Source organism: Dicentrarchus labrax, unplaced genomic scaffold, assembly GCF_905237075.1.
Source record: "Dicentrarchus labrax unplaced genomic scaffold, dlabrax2021, whole genome shotgun sequence".
Taxonomy (NCBI): domain Eukaryota; kingdom Metazoa; phylum Chordata; class Actinopteri; family Moronidae; genus Dicentrarchus; species Dicentrarchus labrax.
The window spans coordinates 14,086,493-14,110,554 of record NW_026136705.1 but is presented as its reverse complement, the minus strand read 5'-3'; the positions used below and the strand labels follow the sequence as shown (position 1 = coordinate 14,110,554).

The following is a 24,062-nucleotide window of genomic DNA, read 5'->3' as shown; positions in this document are numbered from 1 at the left end:
ATGGCCACCGAAGTGTTCTGTCTCTGCAACCAGATGGGAGTAGAGTGAAAAAGGGTTTGGGGGGTGGGGGTGGTGTCCAGGGTCATGTGGTATGGTGAGCGCCATGCCAGTGATAACGCTGTTGTTGAGATCTGAGAGGTTGGGGGTTGGGAGACCAGTGATTTCTGAAACAGTGTGCGTAATACGGTACAGTTTGTTTCTGTTGAAGACAATTAGTCATATGATATGAAAAATAACATTGCAAATTGCAATGATATAAATTAATGCTTGGGTACATGTTGTCCTACAGATGTAGCTGTATTATGGCCTTGTGTGGCTCTATATCAGACTGACTCAAGCGTGAAACTGTAACACGAGGAGCAGATATTTCTGGAAATATATCCAGGCTCAGTGAAGGCCCTCTTAAGAAAACTGTATTTATTTAGAGGACTAATGAAAGAGGAGGACCTTGCGGATTATTAGTCAGATGTTAGCTCACATAACAGCTCAGCTGTCAGGGACCCACCTGCTGTAATGGTCAGTGAGTGAATTTTTGTTCACGGATCACACAGACAAACACCTTTCCAATTTGAAGTAGCCCCTGATTTTTCTTTTCCGACTGATAATTAATGAAGAAAGTGTCGCGATAGGAGGACATAAGTCTTCTACAGATAAATACTGAACCTAAATACTACGCTGTATGTGAGTCGGCCTATGTGCTTGTTGCTTGGGAAATGTAAAAGTTGAAAATTAATTTACAGTATATTTTTGTGTGTACCACAATAAAGCTAAAATAAATTGACCATTTTATTAAGCAATGATCTTTTCTTTTTCTATTTAATTACACTGTAAACTGTGTTCCAGGGTTGGTTGGTTGGTTGGTTGGAGCAACATAGCTAACAAAGGTGCAATGAAATTCAATAACAGACAAAAACAGTTATTCATTTTGACATTATTTATCACATATTTATGACTTACTGACCAGCAATAAATCATGTTATTTACAATAAGCAGCATATAGATTAACCTATAAACCCCTGACCACATGTATCAACAAGTGTAAACATTATAAACAATCCACAATACACAAAGCAACATAAGTAACATACAAATGGTCACCGTTTAGGTCTGTGTTGCCAGACTCAAGCTGTCTATTGCTACATAGCAAACGTATGTATTTATTATATATACGTTGTCTCACAGTACATTCTTGTAAACATTAAAATCCATCTTCAAAGCTAGGTACCATCCAGCTGATCAAGGTTCTTGTACATAATGTGAATAAGAGATAAAGATTTAACCTTCTGGAATTCACATCCATCCTTTACACTTGAACGAGCATTTTCATAATGGAGAAGATCACCATTACAATGCACAAAACATCTCTTCATACTTGAAGTCCAAAACACTTCTGGTATTGCAAAATGCCCATCAGAGTTTGTGTTCACTCAGGGAGTCAAAGAGCTACAGCTTCCTGCCATGACCTGCCACTTACAGGTCTTCTTTTCCAACCACCGGTCACCACTGCGCTGTGGTGATGGTTCAGGCCGTTGTGACTGTGCAGTCCTGTTTGAAGTAACAGTCTCGCCAGTAATGAGATCAAAACGGTGACTCCCAGTACTGCTGTGCCCTGGTCATGCCTCTTTTAATTTGTTCATACGTCACAAACATTACAATGTTCCAGGACCCCAGTCGCAGGAAAGAAGGCATGAACCTAAGTGAGACGAAGGGGAGAAAAGTAAAGAAGTGTCCCAAAAAGGTTATTTTACAGCTTGTTTTGTTCATTGTTACTTAAGCGTGTGTTTACCCTTTATAGAAGGATGTGGGTCCTTCCTGTCTCAGCATGGTCAGAGCACAGTTGATAGCGCTGCTGTACTGGCCAGACCCTGAATTCATGAACCGTGTTTTGACTACATCCACAGGAGAAGCCACCACTGTTGTGCAGAAGCCTGCACCGAAGGCAGCGGTGAAGTGGCACGGCAGGTTGTCTGTAGGGGAACAGAAGCTGAGTCACATCCCTCCAACAATTCTCAATATTTGTATTTGCATGTGTGAGAAATTGGACCGATATCTGCTGTTTGTTTGCTGTACCACCTCACCTGTCATTAGGTCATACTTCAGGATGAGTTCTTTGATAATGTCATAGGTCACCAGCTCTGAACAGTTTACAATGGCATTACGGGTGATGTTGGGCATACAACCTAGAAGAAGGGAGAGGATGGTTATTCAAAACCAGTGGAAGGATTTTTAATGAGTAATAAATATAATTTATTTAAAGTAAAAGTGTCACCTCTCCAAAGGCCGCGCACTCCTTCATCCCGGGCAATCGTCTTGTAGGCTTCCAAGGTGCTGTTGTATCTCCTCCCACCATCAGCCAGTCGTACCTGGGCTTGGAAACGCACCTTCACCACATCTGTCGGCTGTGCAAAAGCCACAGCCATGGCTCCTGTGGTGCAGCCCGCCATGAGCCGAGTAACAATCCCAGCACCTGTGTAGCATGTGTATATTAGTCACAAAGAAGCAGAAGGAGAGACGCCACCTTGTTCATAAAACACAATGACACTCAATCAGGTCATGAAACTCACTCTCAGTGCCTCGAGTGTAGAATTGCTTCATGGAGTCGTAAAGACCGATTCGGACAGAGGCAAAGCTCATCTGTCTCTGGAGCCCTGCCACCAGTCCATTATAAAGACTCCTGGGCCCCTCTGTGCGCACCATGGTGGTGATGGTGCCAAACACTCCCCGATACTTCAGTGCTCCTTCAACTTTCTGAGCCTCTCCCTGAATCTATGCAATGCGATGACATTCAGGGATTGTTAGCAGCAGCAGGTTCAGAAACGTTTTGATTAGACTTAATGTTAAGTTAAAATGTGTCAGGCCCTCTTAAGTATTGTGTCTGACCTGCAGTCTGACTTTGGCTGTATCCAGTGGAAAAGTGATGAGGTCAGCGATGCAGGCTGCGGTGCCTGCTCCGAAGAACTTAACTGCCGCAGAGGGCACCATGTCTTTGGTTTTCATGGCAACCATTTCTGCGCCTGGGTTGATGACATTAGTGGAAAAATCTGCTCTTAATGCTATTTGCCCTGAACCTCTGTGTATATCACACCACACACACACACAAACAAAATCATTATTCAGCTCAGTTTATACATTTTATTTTCTCTTTGGATGACATTGAATTGTTATCATTATTTGATATCTACACACCTACAGTAACAGATTGTATTACTATATAGTGTGTGGAGTGTACTAATATTTAATGTGTTCATGCTAAACGTACCTGTAAACGAGGGTAAAGAAAAGCTTCAAGTTTTCTTGAGAAGTGCACTAGTCTTTTGAAGCGGTTTTATTGTGGAAATGCCTCAGGTCCTTAACTCTGTTGACATGAGCCGGCCACCACTCACTGCAAAAACAAGCATTTATCATCTACTTGTTATCCAAGGAGAATTTGCGTTACTGGTTTCATGCATTTCATGAATAGTTTTATCATTATGATAACTGAGTGATTCATTAAGGTTCAGTTAAGAGGTACAAAAGACAATCATGCAAAAAAAATTACCATTTATACATACAAATATTTATTTTTCTTATTTCTTTTGTACTACTTAAATAGCAATATAGGCTGAGTCTGAACCCATAAACAGGATCCATACTTTGTTATCTTAATGTAAAAATGTACCTAAATAGTTTTCCAGGTAGGTTATAATCCAGCCCAGTGAAAATAATGTAAAATCCTTTAGTTCCTCTAGTGTCCTCGTCTCTCGTCTTTCTGTTCACTCTTGAAGAAGCTCCTCAATTTATAGGCACCTATTGCACATGACTGTGAGACAGACTCACAACTCGTACACACCTGTTATGTGTATCCCATGTTTACCAGTCTGTAAGACACAGCCGGATATTTGATCACTTGTTGATCTGCTGCTAACAGTGTCATTATGGTTGCCTGGTATGGACTTATACACTACTGGTACATGTAAACATTTAGATTATTTTCATATTGTTTCACAGCTAATTTTACAGTACAATTTATTTGCTTATAAGCAGAATATATTTATTTCCAGAGTTGGCATAAAATTCCAACTTAAGCACGTGAAGATATCAGCTCATATTACTACACTGACATCAAGGAGCATACCTCATGTTTCTATTGGTTGGTATATGTGGCCAATCACACAGAGAGGCCTGTCTGGATTCCCTAAATGTTTTCATGGGGCATTTGACTGGGTAACAAGACCACTGTGTTGGATAACATTTGCCCTAGATCCTTTTCTCAGTGTTAGCGCCGCACAACAAAATGCAAAACTAGTTCAGTTATAGGAATTCCCCCATCCCTCCTCCCTGCAAGTAATAAAGTTACGAAACGTTCCAGGCAAAGGAACCGCCATGCTTCTCAGCCAATCCATACTATGAACAGGGGTGGGTGGGTGCACATAGCATCTGTATGCAATCATTCAAGCCATTAGCATTTGCACAGGCCGGCTAACAGCACCCAAAGAGAGGACAGGATGCTGAGCAGAAAGGGTTAGAGACACATTGTTGGTTAAGTGTTGGAGTCTGTGAGTGTGCGTGCATGCCTCTTCACATGTGACTTTCCATTGCAGCTCCAGGTCAAGGCCCCAGCAAACGTACATCATGTTATGCCGTTGACTACGCAGAAGTGTCTCCTCTACATACCTAATGTTTCACCTGCTGTTACATGTTGTTCTTTTCCACTGCAGTGCTGATTCTTTACATTGCAACATGCACGCCAGTGTTTTCCCCGTACACTGCTGCTTTATCTGTTTGACACACTGTGTGTCCCAGTACTTTAATCATGTATAGACACTAGTGTGTACAGATAAAGTTCATGTTTCCTAAAAACCCTGAAGTTGTTCTGGTAAACAAGGCCAAAGAAACGTCTTGCCTCCACAAATGACCTGCAACTCTGACACGTTTCCACTATTTACTGTCTTCCCAACTGTCGCAGCATCAGTAAGTCGCATGTATATGTTGACCAAGGACTTCATGTGGGGCTGGTGGTTGGGATTTTGGTGCCACTAGCATGAGGCATGATGTTTTGTCTTTTTATGTTTTCTTGTTCTGAAGGGAATTTCTCCTCTGGTGATCAATAAACGCTTACCTTATCTTATCCTTTCAATTAATTCATATTTAAATTCTATGAGTAAATGCAGTAGCGTTCTTTTTAAATAAAGCATACATCAGAAATTAGTTATGAGAGAACAGAGCAGATTTGGACAAGTAGATAAAAGGCAATAATCCATTTTTTTAAATATTAAAGCTGCAAGTTGGATTCATTCATTCATTTTCCCTTTTTCCTATTTTATCTCATTCACACAGCAGACAGAAAATGTTTCAACCTTAAACAGAAGCATAGTCAGAATCATTTAACTGCTTTCACCACCTGCTTTCTTGACCCGACGCTAAAAACAGTTCCCTGAGAACAGTGTGTGAAAAACCTTTTGAGCACAGAGTCAGACCAGTAAACAACTCGCTGGTCCGGCTTCAACCAGCCTGCACTGACCTGCCCTACAGCCCCCTGAAAATGAAACTGAGCAGGCAGACTCCGTCATTGATGTGCTCTCCTGCACTTTAAATACCACGAACCATGAATCAGTGCTGTGAAACAGTTAATCTCCATTGCACTATAAATAAAGACCATTACACTATAAATAAAGTCAGCCGCTGCGTCACCTAAAGGTTAGTGGAGCACACAAATGGCCCACAATGTAACTTCTGTCTTAACCGTATTTTAACTAATTATTAGCTAAGGGATGAAGGAGAGGACACTTAACCATCATGACTGACAATTAATGTATCTGAGTTCAATTGTTGTTTTTCATCTTATCTTGATGTGAAGAAGTATTTGCTAAGTACAAACATCTGATCCTTTTGTACCATATTCAGGCTTTGAGGGTCTTTAATGAACTTCATCAAAAGCTCTTGGAATTAATATTAATTAATATTTATGTTGAATATTTCACAGCACTCATGAGGAGATTTCATTGTGACAACCAATGGTCCCACATACCAGGAATGAATCAGCTCTTTGCTAATTGTTCATACTTTATAGTTTTAGCTGGCATTGTTTGTCTGGAAGTTTAGTTTTTATTTCATCCCTGTAAATTCAATAACATAACATTTCTATCTTCTGCTAAATGTAAAAATATTCCGATGTGATTAAAATATGTATAGAAATCAAACAGCTTCCAGTCTAACAATCAGGGTGGTAGGAAGCAGATTATATGATAAACATCCAGTCTGTCAGAACAAGATGTTTATAATATAAGACTATATTTGACTATGGACATAAATGTGCCTCCGAACATTTGACATTGAGAAATAAACAGCCTAAACACACTAAAGTCAGTGAATATAATATCAAAATATATAAATATTGGGTGTATATGATCATAAAGATTATTATAATGAAAACTTTTGTTTGAAAGACGAAAACAAAAACTGACAAATATGTCTCCCAAAATTCTAAAAGAAAGGAAGCAAATACCCAATCACCACCTAATTTGGTCTGTCCACGCTGGCTGGAGTCAAAGACAAAGAACCTTCAAGCACCAGTTGATTAAATGTTTTTCCAGCCAACCAACAGAGAAGACAGGTGGTCAGCCCTCTGAATGTGGTCTCATGAAATACAAGCCACATGTTCCACATATTAATACATTGTTTGTGCACTCTGTTGGACACAGCTGGAAAGTCCACCTGCTCAGATGGTTGGACTGAAAAGGTAACAAATACGTGGATATGAGCTAAAATCAATTAATCTTTCTCACAAGTAGCTATTTTTCGAATTTGTATCTTGGTAGTAACATTGGAAACTATTGTTCAATTAGGAGGACATTAAAGAGGGGAGGGTTTCGTTAGAGCTTGAATAGCTCGCATTTAGCTATCTGACTTTAGTGAGAGACCACAAATTCCCACTGAAGGTACCCAGAATGATGACACAGACTCACAGAAAGCAAAGAGAATTGACAGTTTCACTCCACGTGCAAGATTTATTTGCATCACACTTGATACAAGCAAAGAATGTCGCCTCTTTCCACAGGATGTCTATTGGTGACATCTCATGTCTGATAAACAGTAGTCATAACACATTTGATGACCAACTCTCCATGAGACAGCTTTGGTCTTGGAGTGTGCTTAGCTCATGGCACAATGAATAACACCTCACCTAACTAGCGTGAGACAACCAGAATGTGAATACATGAGGATGAACATAAAACATTATACTGTAAGCCTGTAAAATTAAACATGGAATAACACAACATAATATAGTTTGCTTCATGTTCACAGAACATTATCCCTGAATGCATTTTCTCACTACAAAGTTCATAGTTAGTTCAGTAGTTTGATTGTTGTCAGTTTAATTGACTGACACCCAGATGAGAGCTCCCAATGATGGATGAAGGACTCCTTCTCCCAGTAAAGTAAAACTGTATGTGACCAACTATGTTTATTCACCTTACCTCTTCCCTGTCCTCTCACAATCAGATTAGTGAGTCAGCACCTCACTGCCATAACAAACTCTTTATGTAACTACATTTACAAGTCTCTCAAGTGTCTAACACAGAATAACAGCACCTCAGATTACAGGACTGAAACTGTGACCTTACAAAGCTTCACAAAGCTGAGGTTCCCAGCGATCATAACGACTGCCCACATCTTCAAGATGTTCTCCAGTAGGTTAGAGTGCAATTCCATAAAGTTAGGTGACTTATAAGAGATAATTAATGTAGCTACAAAACTATATTTCCCACAATGTGTGTTTCATTAGACCCTCCCTGCCGGGTAAACACGCACATCTTCCAAACTCCACACCTTGAGTTTGAAACACAGGCCCCTCGGTTATAAATGTGCAGTCTTCAGATGTAAGCTGAGATAACCCTGATGACATTTTACAGACTTGACAAAGCTCCTCCAGTGCCACGTGATGAATAAACAGAACTTCATGTGTAAATAGGTGGCATACTCCTTTAAGAATATTGCCTCATTTACATGGGTGAACAGTGCACTGCTGCCCCCTTATGTTCAGGAATATTGTAGGCTAAAGGACATATTGTCCTGGGGGCCGGGACCATATGTTTATGGTCGGGACCCCCACTAGTGGTCGTCAAAGTGCCACCAGAGGTCGCGAGGCCTTCTTGATTTTAAGGGGTTTAATAAAACTAAAATATATACCCAGTAGGTCTATAACTCTGCATTTGGTTCATTTCTGTGAAGGAAACTAAATGAAAATGTTATTTTTAGATTTTAAGTTTAGATTATTATTTAAAAACTAAACTTTAAAGACCAGGACACAAGCTATATTCACAGAGCCTTAACTCTCTGATAAACAGCCTTGTTTATCTTAAAGTATATCTTATCGTCTTAATTGTCCTGCATTAGAAAAGTCTGCAGTTAAAACAACCAGGGGGATCATTGGAGGAAGGTCAAAGTTAAGAGCCGCAGAAAACAAGTCAGAAATCTAGTATAAAAAGTGTAGTACCTAGGCCAGTGTCTCACACAATATTTAAATAAATCATTTTCTTAAAATAAAAAAAACAATGTTTTGTTCATACAAAAATTATTTACAGATGACTTTAAAAATCCTGAAAATCGTTTAAATAAAATTCTAAATAAAAAATGTGAGGAGGAAAACTCCACAGACAGTGGCTGTAATCCACTGGTGTGTTGTAGTCAGTAGGTGGCAGTAAAGCTTTCAAAGGTCAATACTAACCTACAATGAAAGAAAACCAACGTAAAAGAGGCCAAAATAATCACAGCAGCAGCAGCAGTAGTAGAAGAAGAAGAAGAAGAAGAAGAAGAAGAGCACTAGCCACCGTTAGCTTGTCAGACAAACGCAGTAACCTAGCGTTAGCTGCAATTTCTCCAATGCCTGGCTAGCGTCGCTGCAGGTGTCGAAGAGATCATCATATGCTGCGAAAGAGAGGGAAGGTGACATCAAACAGTTCGTGACGGAGACAGACCTCGTTTAAGAAGAACATGGAGAAACAGTTGCATTTAAACCTGTTAGCCTCCAGACCTCCTATGGCTGGTGGCTTTCAATCCGGCTCCAAAATGAAAATGGGGTGAGTTAGCTAGCACCTTTAATAGCATGCTGTCATCTGTGCTGTGTATAATATATAATATCCTCCTCTCTGGGGGGGGGGGGCGTTAGCTGTTGCTAGTCCTTGCTAGCAGAGTTTGGACCAACAGTGGCTGTAAATAAAATGCGTAGTTCCTGACTATAAGCATTATATATAATTTAGGTTAAACTCAGTTAAACCTTGACAGTATCCACTGATCTTAACTCCATTAACACAGATATTTTAGAGTAAGAGTGAGCAGTAAGGACACACCATCAGTAGTGTCTGTAGGTGTTAGCTTTATATACAATTGGATCTTATTGTCCAGCTACTGGGTTTGAACCACATTTAGTTTCCATCTACACAGACTGTGAGAGCTTGTTTCTGGCTTGTTTACATCCCCATGTTACACTAGTTGTGTCAACAAGTGTTTTGTTTGTGGTATAGATGTACCCATATATTACATCATGACTGGACAGTGTTTATATTTGGGGCTTGAATGAAACAGTATCCAAACTGTCTCTGTTGAGTGTGTGCGAAAACTGAAACTACACCAACACGAAAACCCTGAAACATTACCTGTACTTAAGTCCCCAGCCTCTGGTTTCCACTCAGTCAAATGTTGTATTTGTATGGCTGCTTTTAGTCTGAGGTAAGATGATTCGAGAAGGAATGAGGCCGAATGAAACTGTGAAGTTGTGACATTATCAGAGAGCCAGTTTTTCTTTATTTACCTCTGGCGCAATTTATTTGAATAATTCTGCTGCAATACAGGATTGGTTTACATTTCTCTTGTTTTTTTCTTTGTCACGCAGACCTGGACGGAAGAAAGATTTCTCCCCCCTGCCCTGGAGTCACTACTTTGAAACCATGGAGGATGTTGAGGTGGAAAATGAAAATGGCAAAGATATATCCTTGACTGCTGCTTCTGTTTGTCAGGAGAAAGCTCGGCATGAATTATTGACACTTTGGTGTGGCAGTCACCCATTCATATCTAACTAGGCCATTTATATCTGCCTGCTGTCTAACTCTAACGCTCTGGTATCTATTTCCTTGACTACCTTGAACATTTTCAGAATTTACTGCAGTGGCTCCCATGGTCCTGTGCTGCTGCTGCTCCATGGAGGAGGCCACTCTGCACTCTCCTGGGCTGTGTTCACTGTGAGCATAACTATAACATTAACTATGTAACCTCTGTTTTAAAATACACATCAGCGTAGTGTGGAGCATTTATTTACTTCAGCATATTTGACTTTACGCTAGTTTATTTAAATGATTCCCGTATATCCCTTTGCAGGCTGTCATATGCAGCAGGATCAACTGCAGGGTGGTGGCTATGGACCTCCGAGCTCATGGTAAATATAGGTAGTCAAAAGACTAAATTAGTAACATTTAATTCAATCAGTGCATCACAATAATGTAATATATCCTTAATATTCATTCTGTTTAAGAAGATTCTAGTTTTGCTTAATATTTTAATGTTATTGGCTAATGAAATAAAGTAGAAGACACTTAATGTTTTCTGATGACAGCCGAAATTACTTTAAAAAAAAGTCCTGTATCAGATTTTACTGTTCCAAATTTCCGCTCCAGTACCACAAGGAGGGAAATTGCTGTGTATGAGTGCAAACGGAGCAAAATGGTAAAAATGTGCTTCTCTCTCATCACCTGCAGGCGACACCAAAGTGAAAAATCCTGACGATCTCTCTGCAGACACGATGGCCAAGTAAGTTGCTGAGTGTGCAGTTAACACCGATGCAGGATTTTGTGAGAAGCACATAGCAGCTTAAGCTTGCGTCACAGAAAAACATGTGGCAAACCAGAGAGGCTAGCAGTGATGCTGCTGGCTTACAGGGCAGGCAAGAGTTAAAGGAGTATGGATTTGGATTAATGAGTTTCCCAGTTCTTTGTTAAATACGCTCTCCGTCTCGAGGTTTCTAACTTAATACACTGACACGTATAGAAATACAGACACATTAATACCTCATCCTTGCTTTTTTCTTTCAAAAGGGATATTGGCAAAGTGGTGGAGGTGCTCTACGGAGACAACCCGCCTCCGATCATGATTATTGGACACAGCATGGGTGGGGCCATTGCAGTTCACACAGCCACAGCGAATCATGTACCATCACTGCTTGGCCTCTGCGTCATTGACGTTGTAGAAGGTAAGAGTTTGTGCTTTCTCCAGTAGGAGCATCATAGATGGATACATTTCAGTTTATGACACTAGCACATTGCTATCACTGCCACTTTAAATTAGCAGTGAGTTAGCTATAGTGTTACTGGGTTTAGTAACGACAAATATGTTTTTAAATTGTATTCAGGTACAGCAATGGATGCTTTGAACAGTATGCAGAATTTCCTCAGAAGTCGACCAAAGACATTTAAATCTCTGGAGAACGCCATTGAGTGGAGGTAAACATGATCAACACTGCTACATCTTCACAGTGTCGTTCATTATTCACTAAAACAAATAGAAGCCTTGTTGACAGCATTTGCCACGTTTTGTATAATCGTCATCTTCGAAAGGCCATATTCTAATTGTTCAGTTTTAAAGGTCCAGTGTGTAGAAGTTAGTGTCATCTAGCGGTGTAAGTTGCCGGTCACCACTCTGTTGCTTAACCCTCCCCTTCAAAGCTTCCAGCGCCCCTATCTACCTACCAGTAGCTCCCCCTAAATGTTACACACTGCACCTTTTAATGACCTCCATTCTTGTCTGAAACTTTTTCTTTTTGCTGTCAGTGTGAAGAGTGGCCAGATCCGCAACATTGAGTCAGCACGAGTGTCAATGGGAGGCCAGGTGAAAAAGTATGTCTGCTCAGTTTCTCATCTGTACATGAAGTCCTGTGTGGATTTTGATGAGTTTTATGCACTGCATCTTAATTAGCTTTGTCTGACATTCACAGATGTGAGGAATCCACCAGCAGTCCAGGTGTGTCTAAAAGCATTGGCGAAGGTATAATAGAAGAGGAGGAGGATGAAGAAGGGGAAGAAGAATCCAACAAGAAAAGGATGAAGGAAGATGACCAAGAGGTTCCGTCCCTTCTAATATTTGTCTTCCTGTTATAACGTGTATGTGTTTATGATTGGTTGAAAAGTACCTAATGATGTTGTTGTCTTTCATACAGATAAAAAAGGAAAGCATCTTCACCTGGCGAGTGGAGCTGTCGAAGACAGAAAAATACTGGGATGGCTGGTTCAGAGGCCTGTCTGCTCTCTTCCTCACCTGTTCTGTACCAAAACTGCTTCTGCTCGCAGGTTCGATGTTTCACAGTGAACTTAAATTATTATTTTGCATCCAAATAAGTAAGAAATATACATGGGCAGGCAGTTTTTATGTAATTTCACATCATGTCCGACTAGTTTGAATGAATACAAACAAATCAAGTTTTATTCCAAGCTATTTTGCCATTGACTGCACAATTTCACCCCTGACTTAATCCATTGTACAGGAGTGGACAGGCTTGACAAAGACCTTACTATTGGACAGATGCAAGGTAATGTGGCACAATTTCAGATTTTGTGCATAGTTTCCATTTTTCCCCCACATTTGATTGTTGTCATATAGGTATAGTAGACTACACTGGCCTCAAAAATATCCGTAATCTCACTGTTTGTCCACAGGGAAGTTTCAGATGCAGGTCCTCCCTCAGTGTGGTCATGCTGTCCATGAGGACGCACCTGAGAAAGTAAGAGCTGTTTACCTGAACGTACACTGTGGGCATTGTTCAAATTACTGTATGATGATTGATCCAGATTCAGTTTGCTGCTGCTTTGTTAAATCAGTCCTCTATCATCTGTTGCTAGGTAGCAGATGCTCTAGCAACATTTATGGTTCGGCACAAATTCACGGAGTTTAAGGAAGGATTCCTGTGGTAAGTGGACTGAATGCATACTACGTACAACATTATATGTAGCATAATAATAATCTGACATTGTTTTGTGCAGAATTAAAGGACACTGAATAGCAGAAATGTTGGTGTAATAATTGTGTAATAATCTTTCCACAGCTAATTTCCAGTTTTCAGTCTATATAGCCAGCAGCCATAGAAGAAATGTTTCAAGATTCATCCACATCCTCGTACAATTTAACAGAAAATTAAGGAAATTATTATTATTATTATTATTATTATTATGCTTTTGTTATGTTGCTTTTGTTATATAGATGTTTTGCCTTTCAGCTTTGCCTTATTCTTATTTTAAGACACTGGGATTTGATTGTACCTTTCCTTTACAGTATTTTCTTTTTTAAATCTCTGAACTGTAATGCTCTCTTTTGTTTAATGTTTTATTTTGAGTGACTGCATCATTGTTAATGTGTTTGTAATGTTTGAATTCAAACAATGATTAAAGATGGATGCTGTAATAAATGTACTTGTATATTTGGTATGTGTATTAGAAGGACATCATGATCATTTTAAATGTGGTAGTTGTGGCAACTGTATGGTGAAATCAAATTAGTATTTATTGTAGTTAACGCCTTATACTCTTAGTCATGCTGCAATTCCTGTTTGTAGCACCCAGATAACACCTGTTATAATTCCCAGAAACACACTGGACATAAGCAATGTTTTAATGTGATTGGACAGCAGGACTTTTGTTTCCAAAGGAAAAAATGAAGCCCAGCTCACGTGCAGTCACTGCTGTTTAAAAGTATTCTGCTCAAGTAGACACTTCTTCTAGTCTCTGGAGTCACCAGAGGGTAATTTAGGCAAAACTAAGGCCTAGGCCTTCCTCATTTCCCATTTCTCTCTTTTTTTATTTTATTTTTTTTATTTTAATCATGACCAATAAAGCTCTTCTTTCATTATAAATCTGTTTATTGCACAATTGTATATAAAGATATATATATATATATATTGATTTAAATTGTGTTCTGTACTTTCAATAAATATATTGCACTTAACTCCCCTTAAATATGACATTTTAACAATGCTTTACTTGTCTATAATGAAACATAACTCTAGAAGCACAAGATAAGGTGCGTCATGCCACAGTCTTTCCATCAATATGATCCATAAAGATAGACTTTTTGACGATTTTTTTTCCTCCACTGAACAATGTACACATGACACTTGTCACTGCTTTTTGGGCCTTGGAGGTTGAAAACAACAAATGAAGGAAAAGCTCATTCACACAACCAGCTGACTGATGTTATGAAATAAACCTTTATTAATCTAAACAAGTTAGTGTAAGATATGGCCTTATTTAAACATTACTGCACATTTCAGTATATAACAATTATAGTTCAGTTTTGCTATTGTACTACTTTATTAGAATCATATTCCCTTACATTATGGGTTATATTAATATATATTATTTAACAAAAGTTTTTTCATATAATGCAGTAATGTTATAATGAACATTCAATAACCACAAGTGTTCACCCCTTAGCTTTAAATAATGATCCTCTATCTTTTTTTTTTGTTTGTTTTCATGTCAACATCTGATTAAAACGTAGTATTTGTTATATTCTACATGTTACTATGTCCAGAATTCTAGCTCTATCCACTGCTTTCAAATATCAGCAACATGCCACTGTCTAAAGCATTTCTTCAAAGCATCCTAAATAAGGGAAACCACACCTGTTGCCCTACAGTTGGTTAACATAAATTCAGGGCGCAGCAGAAACCGACCTCGAAAAACAAACAAAAACAAGGTTGTAGTTTTCTAAACTTTATGACAAAGGTGACATGTTTTTCCTTGTGTGCCTGGTTTACTCCAGGGAATGAAATGCAGTTTTAATTGTCCCTCCATGGACCAACACACTGGAAATATATTGTAATGATGTGCAATATAAATATTTGAATTATTAATGTGTTATTACTGACTGTCCTCCAAAGGATTACAGTCACTGAGATCATTATGAGATATCAGTCTATAAACAATGCTGACAGGTTGTACGCCGGTAGTCCTAACAGACGTTCTTTGGTTTCATCATTTTGGGCCTAATATCATGTAGTTGATATACATTTTCCATTAAGAATGAAAATGAGATGAAGCTAAAGCAGAAAAATGCAGGACTTACAGCAGGGGATAACATAACACTGCTAAATAATATAATCCACTACAGTGGCACAGATCAATACCTCACACAGTGTCAACAATGAAATGAATTTTTTTATTTTTTACCTGTATAGTAACTATCTGTATCAGTTTCTTTTGAATTACTGTGTGTATAAGCCAGATAAATATACAGTTTCATAGTTAAAATTGATCCATCATTGGTTCTTAAAACCTTGTTTATCTTTAATTCGGTAAAACAAATCTGCCACAAGGAAACTTAAGTTTTGTTCAGTACTAATCTGTCAACCACAAAACTCCAGCCTCTTAAAGACGGAGGAGATCTCAACTGTGCTACTGAAAAACTGTACAGACATGGTGACGTAAGGGTAAAAGGTGCTGGTCAGAACAAATAACAGACAAGAGCTACTGGTTTGTTTATTAATAAAAGAAGACTCAGATACAGTTACCATTTTACTATAACCATACAACCTTTTTAGCAACACTTGGTCGGTCTAGGGAACGCACAGTCCTGTATCATGTATCTCAACTACAAGGACTGCAGTATGTAATGACATTTAAGATAAACATTCATGGTCCCCAGGAGATGGAAATTTATCACTTTGGTGTATTAGAACTATTAGCATAGCATTAACAAAGGATTTTTTTTTTGTAGTTTCCTACATTTCAGTATCAAAGTATACAACTTAATGTGATCAATCTAATGCCAAGACTGACAATGTAGAGCTGAGTCTGACAAGTTCGTACTTTGCAGATGATAAACCAATTTTGGTTACAACATCAGCTTTTATCTGGCAGGACCAGCAGGCAAACTGAAATTAAAAATTTCACCAACACATTTTCATCATAATTACTGTCCAGTTATTTGTGCAATAGCCATTTCCAGCTGAATCTGCACCAGGCTGCTTGAGGAGAGGAGTCATTACAGGAATTACTTTATTGCTTCACATGCAGTTTTAAACATATCACCGTATGCAGTCTAAAGGTAATTATGTTGAACAAACCCGAACTGACCATCGGGAGCCTGGAGTGTCAGGCCAGTGTTAAATCTGCTAAATTAAATTAGGAATCAATGGAAAAACAACACAGGGCATTATACAGTCCCTCAACTGTTAGCCACAGCCTCGCCAGATGCCAAAACCTAATAATCGTACAGGGACTCAAGTATTATTGTATGTCAGGGAAATTATGATTCAATCAAAATCTGGATGCAGAGTGCCAGATTCTTATGGGTTTTTTTTAACATATATGAATCACAGTGAGGGTTTAACAAATGCACTGCAACTGACTCAGACTTCAGGCCAGTATTTAAAGTTAGTTAGTTAGCTGACATGAAAATAAAAACTAGACTTCAGAAAAAATTAAAACCAACTGAAACAATATGGTCTTCTTATAAAACCATCTAAAATAAGGTCTTTAGTTTTAGTTCATGTCAATCACAACAAGCATGAGGAGGCACTGGTTCATATTATTGATACAGGGATGACTACTAGCTATTAGTCAATTGCCTACACAAAGTGTTTTTATTGTAATACCTATTCTGAATGTCTTAAATCTTGCCCCCGGCAAATAGCCAACATATCATCATTTAAACTGAAACAAGCAAACTCACTCTGGATCTAACTGAAACTAAAAAAAAAAACTAAAAAACTTGACAAACTATGACAAGTGCTGTAAAATTATATCTTCACAAGGAATGGATGTTGGTGTTATAAAATAAAAAAAAATAATTAGCATACCATAACTACCTTTGTCGAGTTGATTCTGTTTTACAAAAACTTGATGATACTAGGAAAGCAGGAGATGCCTATGCATGGATCTGGAAAATAAAGATCTACTCACTACTCTTTTCTGTCAAGTGGACGTATCTCCAGTTACTCAGAGCTACCAGAGCTTCATGACCAGGGTCGGGAAAGTTAGACTACTTAAAAAAAATTATTTTGGATACAATTACTAATTACCTGTTAAAACAATGTAGTCAGTAACCTAATCCAAGTGTCAGAATATTAGAGTAATGTAACCTGATTACTTGATGTTACTTTTGGATTAACTTCAAAACCAAATAGGCCTATGCAAATAGAAATGAGAATATTTGATACAAATGTTTTCTATAACACAACAGAACAATATAATCTTTGAAAAGAAAATGGAATAAATGGAATCCGTTACTCCCCAAGCCTGCAGGTGACAAATTAAAGTAAAAACCTGAATGAATTAGTGGAGAAACATGACAAATGCAGATGCTTTTAGGACAGGAGGAGTTAAAAATGATGTGAATGAATTGAACACTTATGGGAATATGGAGAGGGTTCCAGAGACTTGGAGCTTTTTCACCCATCTGTAAATCCAGTCCGAGTTCTGAGGAAATGAGGTGCAAGACAAAGACTCCAAAAGTGCACAAAAATGATACAGTATATAAGAATAAATATTCATGTTGCCTTAATTATGGAAGTCTGATTAATTGCCTAACTCTTGAAAGACGCTTGGCTGTTTCTATCTGTTTGGGGTGTGAAGGAGAAATTTGAACCCAGTGTGATGAATCAAGTTCCTTTACTCATGCAGCATTCAGAGAAGACCACAGCATAGATGTTCTCTCTCGACCTTTCAGTACATCCAAACAAAAACACATCTGGTATCCTATTTACAGTACTGCTGTAAATCACATGTGAACGTTTAAGGTTGTTTAAGATTTGAATAGGCTGTTTGCACAGTGTATATACTGTAGTTGGATATATATATATATATATATAATATAATGGTTTGAAATCCATTTTGGTTTATACAGGAGCTCTCCATTCATTGTTGGTCATTGTTCACATGTGGCCATTTAGAAATACCCCCACTGAATTTCTACAACGCAGAAGCAATATATGTTTATGCTACTGTGAATGGGGGGGGGAAAGTAAATATTTCCTGCTCCAGTGGCACACAACTTCTCAAACTATCTCAAAGAAAACATGAGAGCTCTGACTGGTTGTGGTGGTGATGATGTCATGGCACAGATTGCGTATAAAAAGGTCATGATGGGTGGGAGGTTGATTTATTCCTAAGATGAACTTCATAGTGAAGTCAAACCAAACCAAACCAGTAACATGTACAGTAAGTTATGTGTTACATCTATTTATCATGAATTCAAAGATTTAGTTCTGAAATATTTGTGTTGCTGTCTAATTGTTGTTTAGACATTGTTGTGATACTTTTTTAGTATTTTTATCTGTTGTTTTAAGCCAATATGCTTATTTAAGATCTTCTGTGACAGTATAATACCAAACAGATTTGGGACTATTCATAATGTAGATTAAGGATCAGTCGGATGTGTTTGTGTGCCATGCCTTTTCAGACAGTGCATGAATCTGCTGCCATGAATAACACCACAGAAGTCACCCAGGGGATGTTGTTTCAGTCACCTGTCAAAGCTTTGTTGTCTATGCTGCCATGTCTTCTCTTTCTGTATATAAATGGCATCATGCTGTTTGTCTTGCTGAGGAAGCCTCTCATCCTGGAGTCCCCTCGTTATATTCTGTTTGGTCATTTGCTCCTCACCGACACTATGCAGCTGCTGGTGACGATGCTGCTGTACATTTTTGCTGTGACCATGGTCACAATGATCAGCTATGTTTGTATTTTTGTCACTCTACTTGCAGCCATCACTGTTAAAATGTCACCGCTCAACCTCGCTGTGATGTCTGTAGAGAGGTATGTTGCGATATGTTTCCCATTGAGGCACGCTGATATTGCCACCACCAGGAAGACGGGGGTGGCCATTGTTGTTATGTGGACAGTGTCCTCATTAGACTCGTTCACCCAGCTTTTCCTGTTTATTAGTCTCGAGAACACGAGCTTCACTGTGCCAAGGACCTGCACCAGAAACAGCATCTTGCAGCTACCAATTTATTCAATTTTAAGCAAGGTCTTCACTATTTTGTATTTTGTTTTAGTGAGTTTGATTATCATCTTTACATACATTGCAACCATGATCACTGTGAAGTCATCCTCTTCTAATGTCCATAATGCCAGCAAGGCCCATAAGACTGTGCTATTGCATCTGCTTCAGTTATGCCTGTGTCTCACCTCCACTCTGTTTAATATGATCAACTCCAGTGGCATGTGGAACGTAGATCCTGCTTTGGCCATTCATATTCAATATGCCCTCTTTGTAGGTCTTATTGTTTTCCCTAAGTGTTTGAGCCCACTCATTTACGGCCTCAGAGATCAGACCTTCAGACGTGCCTTTAAATACTATTTTACCTTTGGCCTCAAAACCACTGTTAAACCATTTCCTAAGCCTTGATTTCTTCCTGTGATTTACTTTAGTAAATGAAGAGGTTTATGAGAAATCTGATCAGATTCAAGTCAGAATTAAAATGTCGTTCAAATATTTTTTTGTTCAGATGATTAAACATACTGTATAATGATTTTAGGTCATGCTACACCCTGCACTATAGAGCAATTATTTTCTCACAGAGCTGTAAATAAGCTAGTAAGTAAGCTGAGAATTACTAAAACCACTACTGTCTCCTCAATATGCATTTTTGTGGTGAAGTGCAGCATCTTTTCAATCACTACTCCTCATTTTGTATACAAAAATATTGAATAGAAGTGTGTTTCATCCTTTTGGTGATATTAATGTAAAAATAAGACATCAACCACGTGTGTACACAGTAATAAATATTTCATAATTCACTGTAAGAAATTATGACGTTGTGTTAAATATGTTTCATAAAATTCTAATTAACTCTGTGACTTGTACATTTTATGCTAATCTCTTAAAATATTCATGTTTAAAAGTAAATCACCCTTTTAAAATGATTAAATCATGTAATTAGACATTAATATGATGAGATGTATAATTAACTCAAGGATTGTCTGTTTCAAGCTATGTTATCTTTTATGTGAGAGACAACATATTGATACATAAATCCTAATATAAAACTTGCATGATGTACTTGATGGTTGTGTTGTTTTGTTGTATCAGTGATGGTAAATTAAAAGAAAAACTGTCATAAGTTCCTTCAAAGTTGTGTCATTAGAGGAAAAAATAAGCATCTTATAATGAACATTTTGTAATAAAAAGCTCAGAAATCTTTAATTGGTTGAGGTTTCATTCACATTATTATTGCTCGGTTCATGGAGAACAATCTCAGTTTGCTGCTTCTGAAATATAAATATAATGCACATCTAATGTGAGCCACAACTGTAAAAAGAAAAGTCAATAGTCTGTGTTTTTCTCATAAATATTTGACATTTCTTTGCTAGCGCAATACAATTATAATCAGAGGTTGAACATTTTAGCTTTTTGTATGGTAAAAGTGAATATACAAAACATGCTGACAACTCCACAGTGTATCTAGAATCTAATTTCATGTGCTTCCAAAATTATACAATTATTTTCTATATAGGAAATTCTATGAAAATGTCACTACAAAGTAGGACACACTGTTTTAGTGAATAATCATTATTATCGCTCTGCTCTTTTGATATAATTAAGAACAAAAACCAACAACAAGACAATATGGCACTATTTGACCAAAACAGAATTACACACTAATACACAGAGTGTAATAACAATATTATCAATATAAAGATAAAGGGTGATGTTCCAGTGTCTGAAAGATGAAATACATTTTATACCCATCACTTTACATATTTTAAGATAACAAATATCAGTGCAATACAACATATTACTTTTGCTTTTGACTGCCTCAGATGTGGTAAACATACAATATGTGACAGGTTTCATAATGATTGGACAAAAGTCATTCAATTATGACCAATTACAAGGTGACACTGAGAGGAGAGTGATTTTATAAGATAAAAAGACATGTTTCCAAAGCATGATGTAGAGTCTGAATCTGCACGAGTTCATCCTTTCAGCCAGTAGATGTCACTTTTGGTTTGTAAATAGTTCAATAGTGCAGCCTGTGAATGTAACTGCCACAATGTGTACTTTTACTTTTTAATATGTAAGCATGTGTCACCTTTTTAAGTCTTTAATATAGAAGCATATAGCCCGAGGGAACTTGAGGTTATCACAGTAACTTGTGACATTATTGATGAAATTCCAGTCCCATGCTCCTTCTCACAGTCCAGATGGACACTTGTGTAGGAGAATGGATGGAGACAGAAAGCAGAGAGAGACCAATTTATGTGGGTAAACAGGGAGGGAGGTGCTGACCGCAGAATAAAAGAAGCGTCTGAGCGGGAGGTGGACTAATTTAACCGATCTTTACTCCGCCACAATCCTGAAGCCCTCTCAGTACCTCTCTGGCCTTCATGAAAGAGCACTTGAAGGGTTGAAAAACATTCCAGAGAGACAAAGTACCTGGTGACAGAGAGCAGCTTTAGTTTAAAGCAAGAGCAGGAGGGAAATGTTGTTATCATGATCTCAAAAATCCTTCACATCTTCAACCAAGAAAATGGAGTCTGTGGCTTTGGTTTAATAATGGTTTAAAGTTTCTTTAGCACAGCCGCAGTTTTACTGTTGGTCACACAGGTTATGTGTCACTCTTTCCACTGTGTTGTGGCATTTCCAAAAGAAACGGTGCTCACAGGGAGTGCATCCAGAAAAGAGAATTATTTCCGAACAAGAGAAGGTACAGAAAGACAGAAAGCTTATCTCTGCCGTTTGCCAATGAACTGAGATGTGATCTGAGGGAAAAGCCACACGGAATTCTTCAGACAAAATTGTTTAAACAATGTCTCTTGGGTAATTTTGGGTTACATGCAAGTAAAAACAACTATTATATTGGAAAATGTTCTATCAAAATATCACTTGAGAATAATGACAATGACAAAACCAACTTTTTTACAAGTCTGTGGAAACTTTGCACAGTGGATGGGAATAAAATACCAAGAATGCAGACACAATATAATGCAAACCAGTGCAGTAGCCCGCAAACAATAATATTTTGAAAGAAGTATTGTGTTGGTTTTGTTGAGTCTGTGAGACTGAAGTGAAGTCAGTCATAGTTTCTGTTCTGTTGCTCATGCTATACATACAGGGGGTTGACTTATACACTTATATATATAATGCCTATACAATAACACCACCAGCAATAGGAAAGAGAAAGAAATTGCTGAATGGACACCTCACTGTACTGCCATAGATGCGGTATTTATTTCAAAGCTTTTGTAATGGATTGCACATTTGTTTATGTTATTTTGTCCACTACCCATAAATTAATTAGCTGGAAACCCCGGTGGTAACAAAACAATTGACTAAGTTTGTTGATTTGGTGACGTCTAGGAATACTCACGAGGCATTACACAGAAATGGAAGTTCAATTTCAAAAACTGGCTGCAGATGACGGAAAAGGGAAATATAAAACAAAGAGCGAAAAACCAAAAACATGATATAATAGTGGGGCTCATCATGTCTAAATCATGCCTAATGGAAAAGTCTACCGCTCCATGAGGAGGGGTGGTGGAAAAGTCAGTGGGAGACTTGTACAAAATATAATATGGCTATGATTTTAGAACAAGCCCCTAAATTAAATTACACAGTTTTTTAGTCTGCACTTCTCTCTCTCTCATCATAAATTCTTTGTCAGTGTAACATATAGCTTTCATGTTGTTGCACTGCACTCAAGGCAACATTTCAGACTGAACTTAAGAACAATGGGAATATTGAATGCACTCATACGAGGTAGATTAAAGAAAATACATGCTCGTGTGCACACTCCCAAACGTTTGCGCTATGGAGTTGCAGAATGGGATGGTGGCAGAGTAATTGTATCCCTTGTGGCTCTCCAGGACAGCACTGAGACTCAAATTAAAGCACTGACCTGGTTAGCTTTCTGTCAGCAGAAGGGGGTGCTGCCCCCCCCCCCCCAAACCCCATCTGCGAAGATATTAACTTGTTGACTGGCTATGAGCAGCAACTACATATGTCCACGTGTGACAGACCCACGCAGCCATGACTGTCCACCAAAAGCAAACGTTTAAAAATCTCAACAACCTTTAAAAATTCAACTGGGTATCACCAATTCAAGTGTCCATAGAGAAAATTAGACCATATACTAATTTTAAGAAGAAGACCAGATAATTTAGTGATAGCATATCGAAATATCTACCACCACGAACTCCTGAATACTACAGACACATTATTATACTCCACAGGGATGTCAATGTTGTGATGATCTCTAGGGAGCCCTACCAGGATGAATAACATTAACGATGACTGAGTTCAAAGTGTCCCAGGAGGTGAACCATCAAGGTACCAGGGCTGTGGAACTGGAAAAACTAAACGGGACAGCCATCCCTGACGTTATTAATTAATTACATTTCTGCATGCTTTTCCAGCAATTACATATCAAAATGTAAAAAAAGGTCTACTGTGAGTCTTATGTGGCCATAAGTAGACATGTCATTAAGGTGTGTTGCTACAGCGCCACCTGAGGGCGAAATGCTGTTAAAATTCTTAATAAGCCAATGAGGGTATGTTTGATCTAAGTATGGTTACAGTTGGAAGACTCACTCAAGCAAGAATTAAGCCTTTTTTTTCTACAATTGTCCTATAGGAGGAACATGTTATATGATAGCAGAAAATAAATGTGTAACTTTTTTACCGGGTCAGTCAAAGTAGTGAAAGAAAAATTTGTTCTTGCCATAAATTAAAAATGGCGGAAAATATGTAGGCGTAAACGGGCGTGGCCTATATTACAGTCAATGGTTGGACCCTATGGTTGGACCAAGCAGACAAGAAAAAAAGAGATTTGTAAGAGAAATGTTGCTTTTTTATATGTTCACATCATGTCCTCATCTGCACAAAAAATGAATAAGTTCTCCATGATTAACTGACCCAACTTTCCACCTAAATTTACTAAAATCTGTTATATATAATATATAATGTAATATCCTGCTCACTGTCGAACAAAACATACCGAACATACATCCTTCCTCCCCGCGGTAAAACAATGTATTTACAGTGAGCAACCGGCAGAGCCAGAGAAGAATAAAGTGATTTGATTGATCAATGTATGT

General features: G+C 38.2%; 3 protein-coding genes across 3 annotated transcripts; 2 read left to right on the top strand and 1 right to left on the bottom strand.

The window, feature by feature from the left end:
• Window positions 1–920: 920 nt before the first annotated feature.
• LOC127364420 (mitochondrial uncoupling protein 2-like) lies at window positions 921–3,786 on the bottom strand. The gene is made up of 8 exons (XM_051401935.1): window positions 3,659–3,786; window positions 3,260–3,382; window positions 2,881–3,014; window positions 2,565–2,766; window positions 2,270–2,467; window positions 2,079–2,180; window positions 1,787–1,967; window positions 921–1,693 (listed from the first exon to the last, which is right to left on the bottom strand). Exons 3-8 carry the CDS (start codon window positions 3,004–3,006, stop codon window positions 1,579–1,581), a joined length of 924 nt encoding a protein of 307 aa, XP_051257895.1. The 5' UTR covers window positions 3,007–3,014; window positions 3,260–3,382; window positions 3,659–3,786; the 3' UTR covers window positions 921–1,578.
• A 4,968-nt stretch (window positions 3,787–8,754) lies between these two features.
• ppme1 (protein phosphatase methylesterase 1) lies at window positions 8,755–13,426 on the top strand. Its single transcript, XM_051401918.1, has 14 exons — window positions 8,755–9,059; window positions 9,872–9,967; window positions 10,127–10,217; window positions 10,354–10,411; window positions 10,731–10,782; window positions 11,067–11,221; window positions 11,381–11,471; window positions 11,799–11,864; window positions 11,963–12,089; window positions 12,185–12,314; window positions 12,509–12,553; window positions 12,681–12,745; window positions 12,864–12,931; window positions 13,067–13,426. Exons 1-14 carry the CDS (start codon window positions 8,974–8,976, stop codon window positions 13,068–13,070), a joined length of 1,134 nt encoding a protein of 377 aa, XP_051257878.1. The 5' UTR covers window positions 8,755–8,973; the 3' UTR covers window positions 13,071–13,426.
• A 4,710-nt stretch (window positions 13,427–18,136) lies between these two features.
• On the top strand, window positions 18,137–20,169 carry LOC127364081 (odorant receptor 131-2-like). Its single transcript, XM_051401234.1, has 2 exons — window positions 18,137–18,179; window positions 18,421–20,169. Exon 2 carries the CDS (start codon window positions 18,442–18,444, stop codon window positions 19,369–19,371), a length of 930 nt encoding a protein of 309 aa, XP_051257194.1. The 5' UTR covers window positions 18,137–18,179; window positions 18,421–18,441; the 3' UTR covers window positions 19,372–20,169.
• Window positions 20,170–24,062: the final 3,893 nt, after the last annotated feature.

Coding starts and splice junctions, on each gene's coding strand:
- LOC127364420 (XM_051401935.1), bottom strand. CDS start 3,006: ATGGTTGCCATGAAAACCAAAGACATGGTGCCCTCTGCGGCAGTTAAG. Junction 2,468..2,564: donor CTACACTCGAGGCACTGAGA/GTGAGTTTCATG, acceptor CATGCTACACAG/GTGCTGGGATTGTTACTCGG. Junction 2,181..2,269: donor AGTGCGCGGCCTTTGGAGAG/GTGACACTTTTA, acceptor CCCTTCTTCTAG/GTTGTATGCCCAACATCACC.
- ppme1 (XM_051401918.1), top strand. CDS start 8,974: ATGGAGAAACAGTTGCATTTAAACCTGTTAGCCTCCAGACCTCCTATG. Junction 11,222..11,380: donor CGTCATTGACGTTGTAGAAG/GTAAGAGTTTGT, acceptor AATTGTATTCAG/GTACAGCAATGGATGCTTTG. Junction 11,472..11,798: donor GAGAACGCCATTGAGTGGAG/GTAAACATGATC, acceptor TTTTGCTGTCAG/TGTGAAGAGTGGCCAGATCC.
- LOC127364081 (XM_051401234.1), top strand. CDS start 18,442: ATGAATAACACCACAGAAGTCACCCAGGGGATGTTGTTTCAGTCACCT.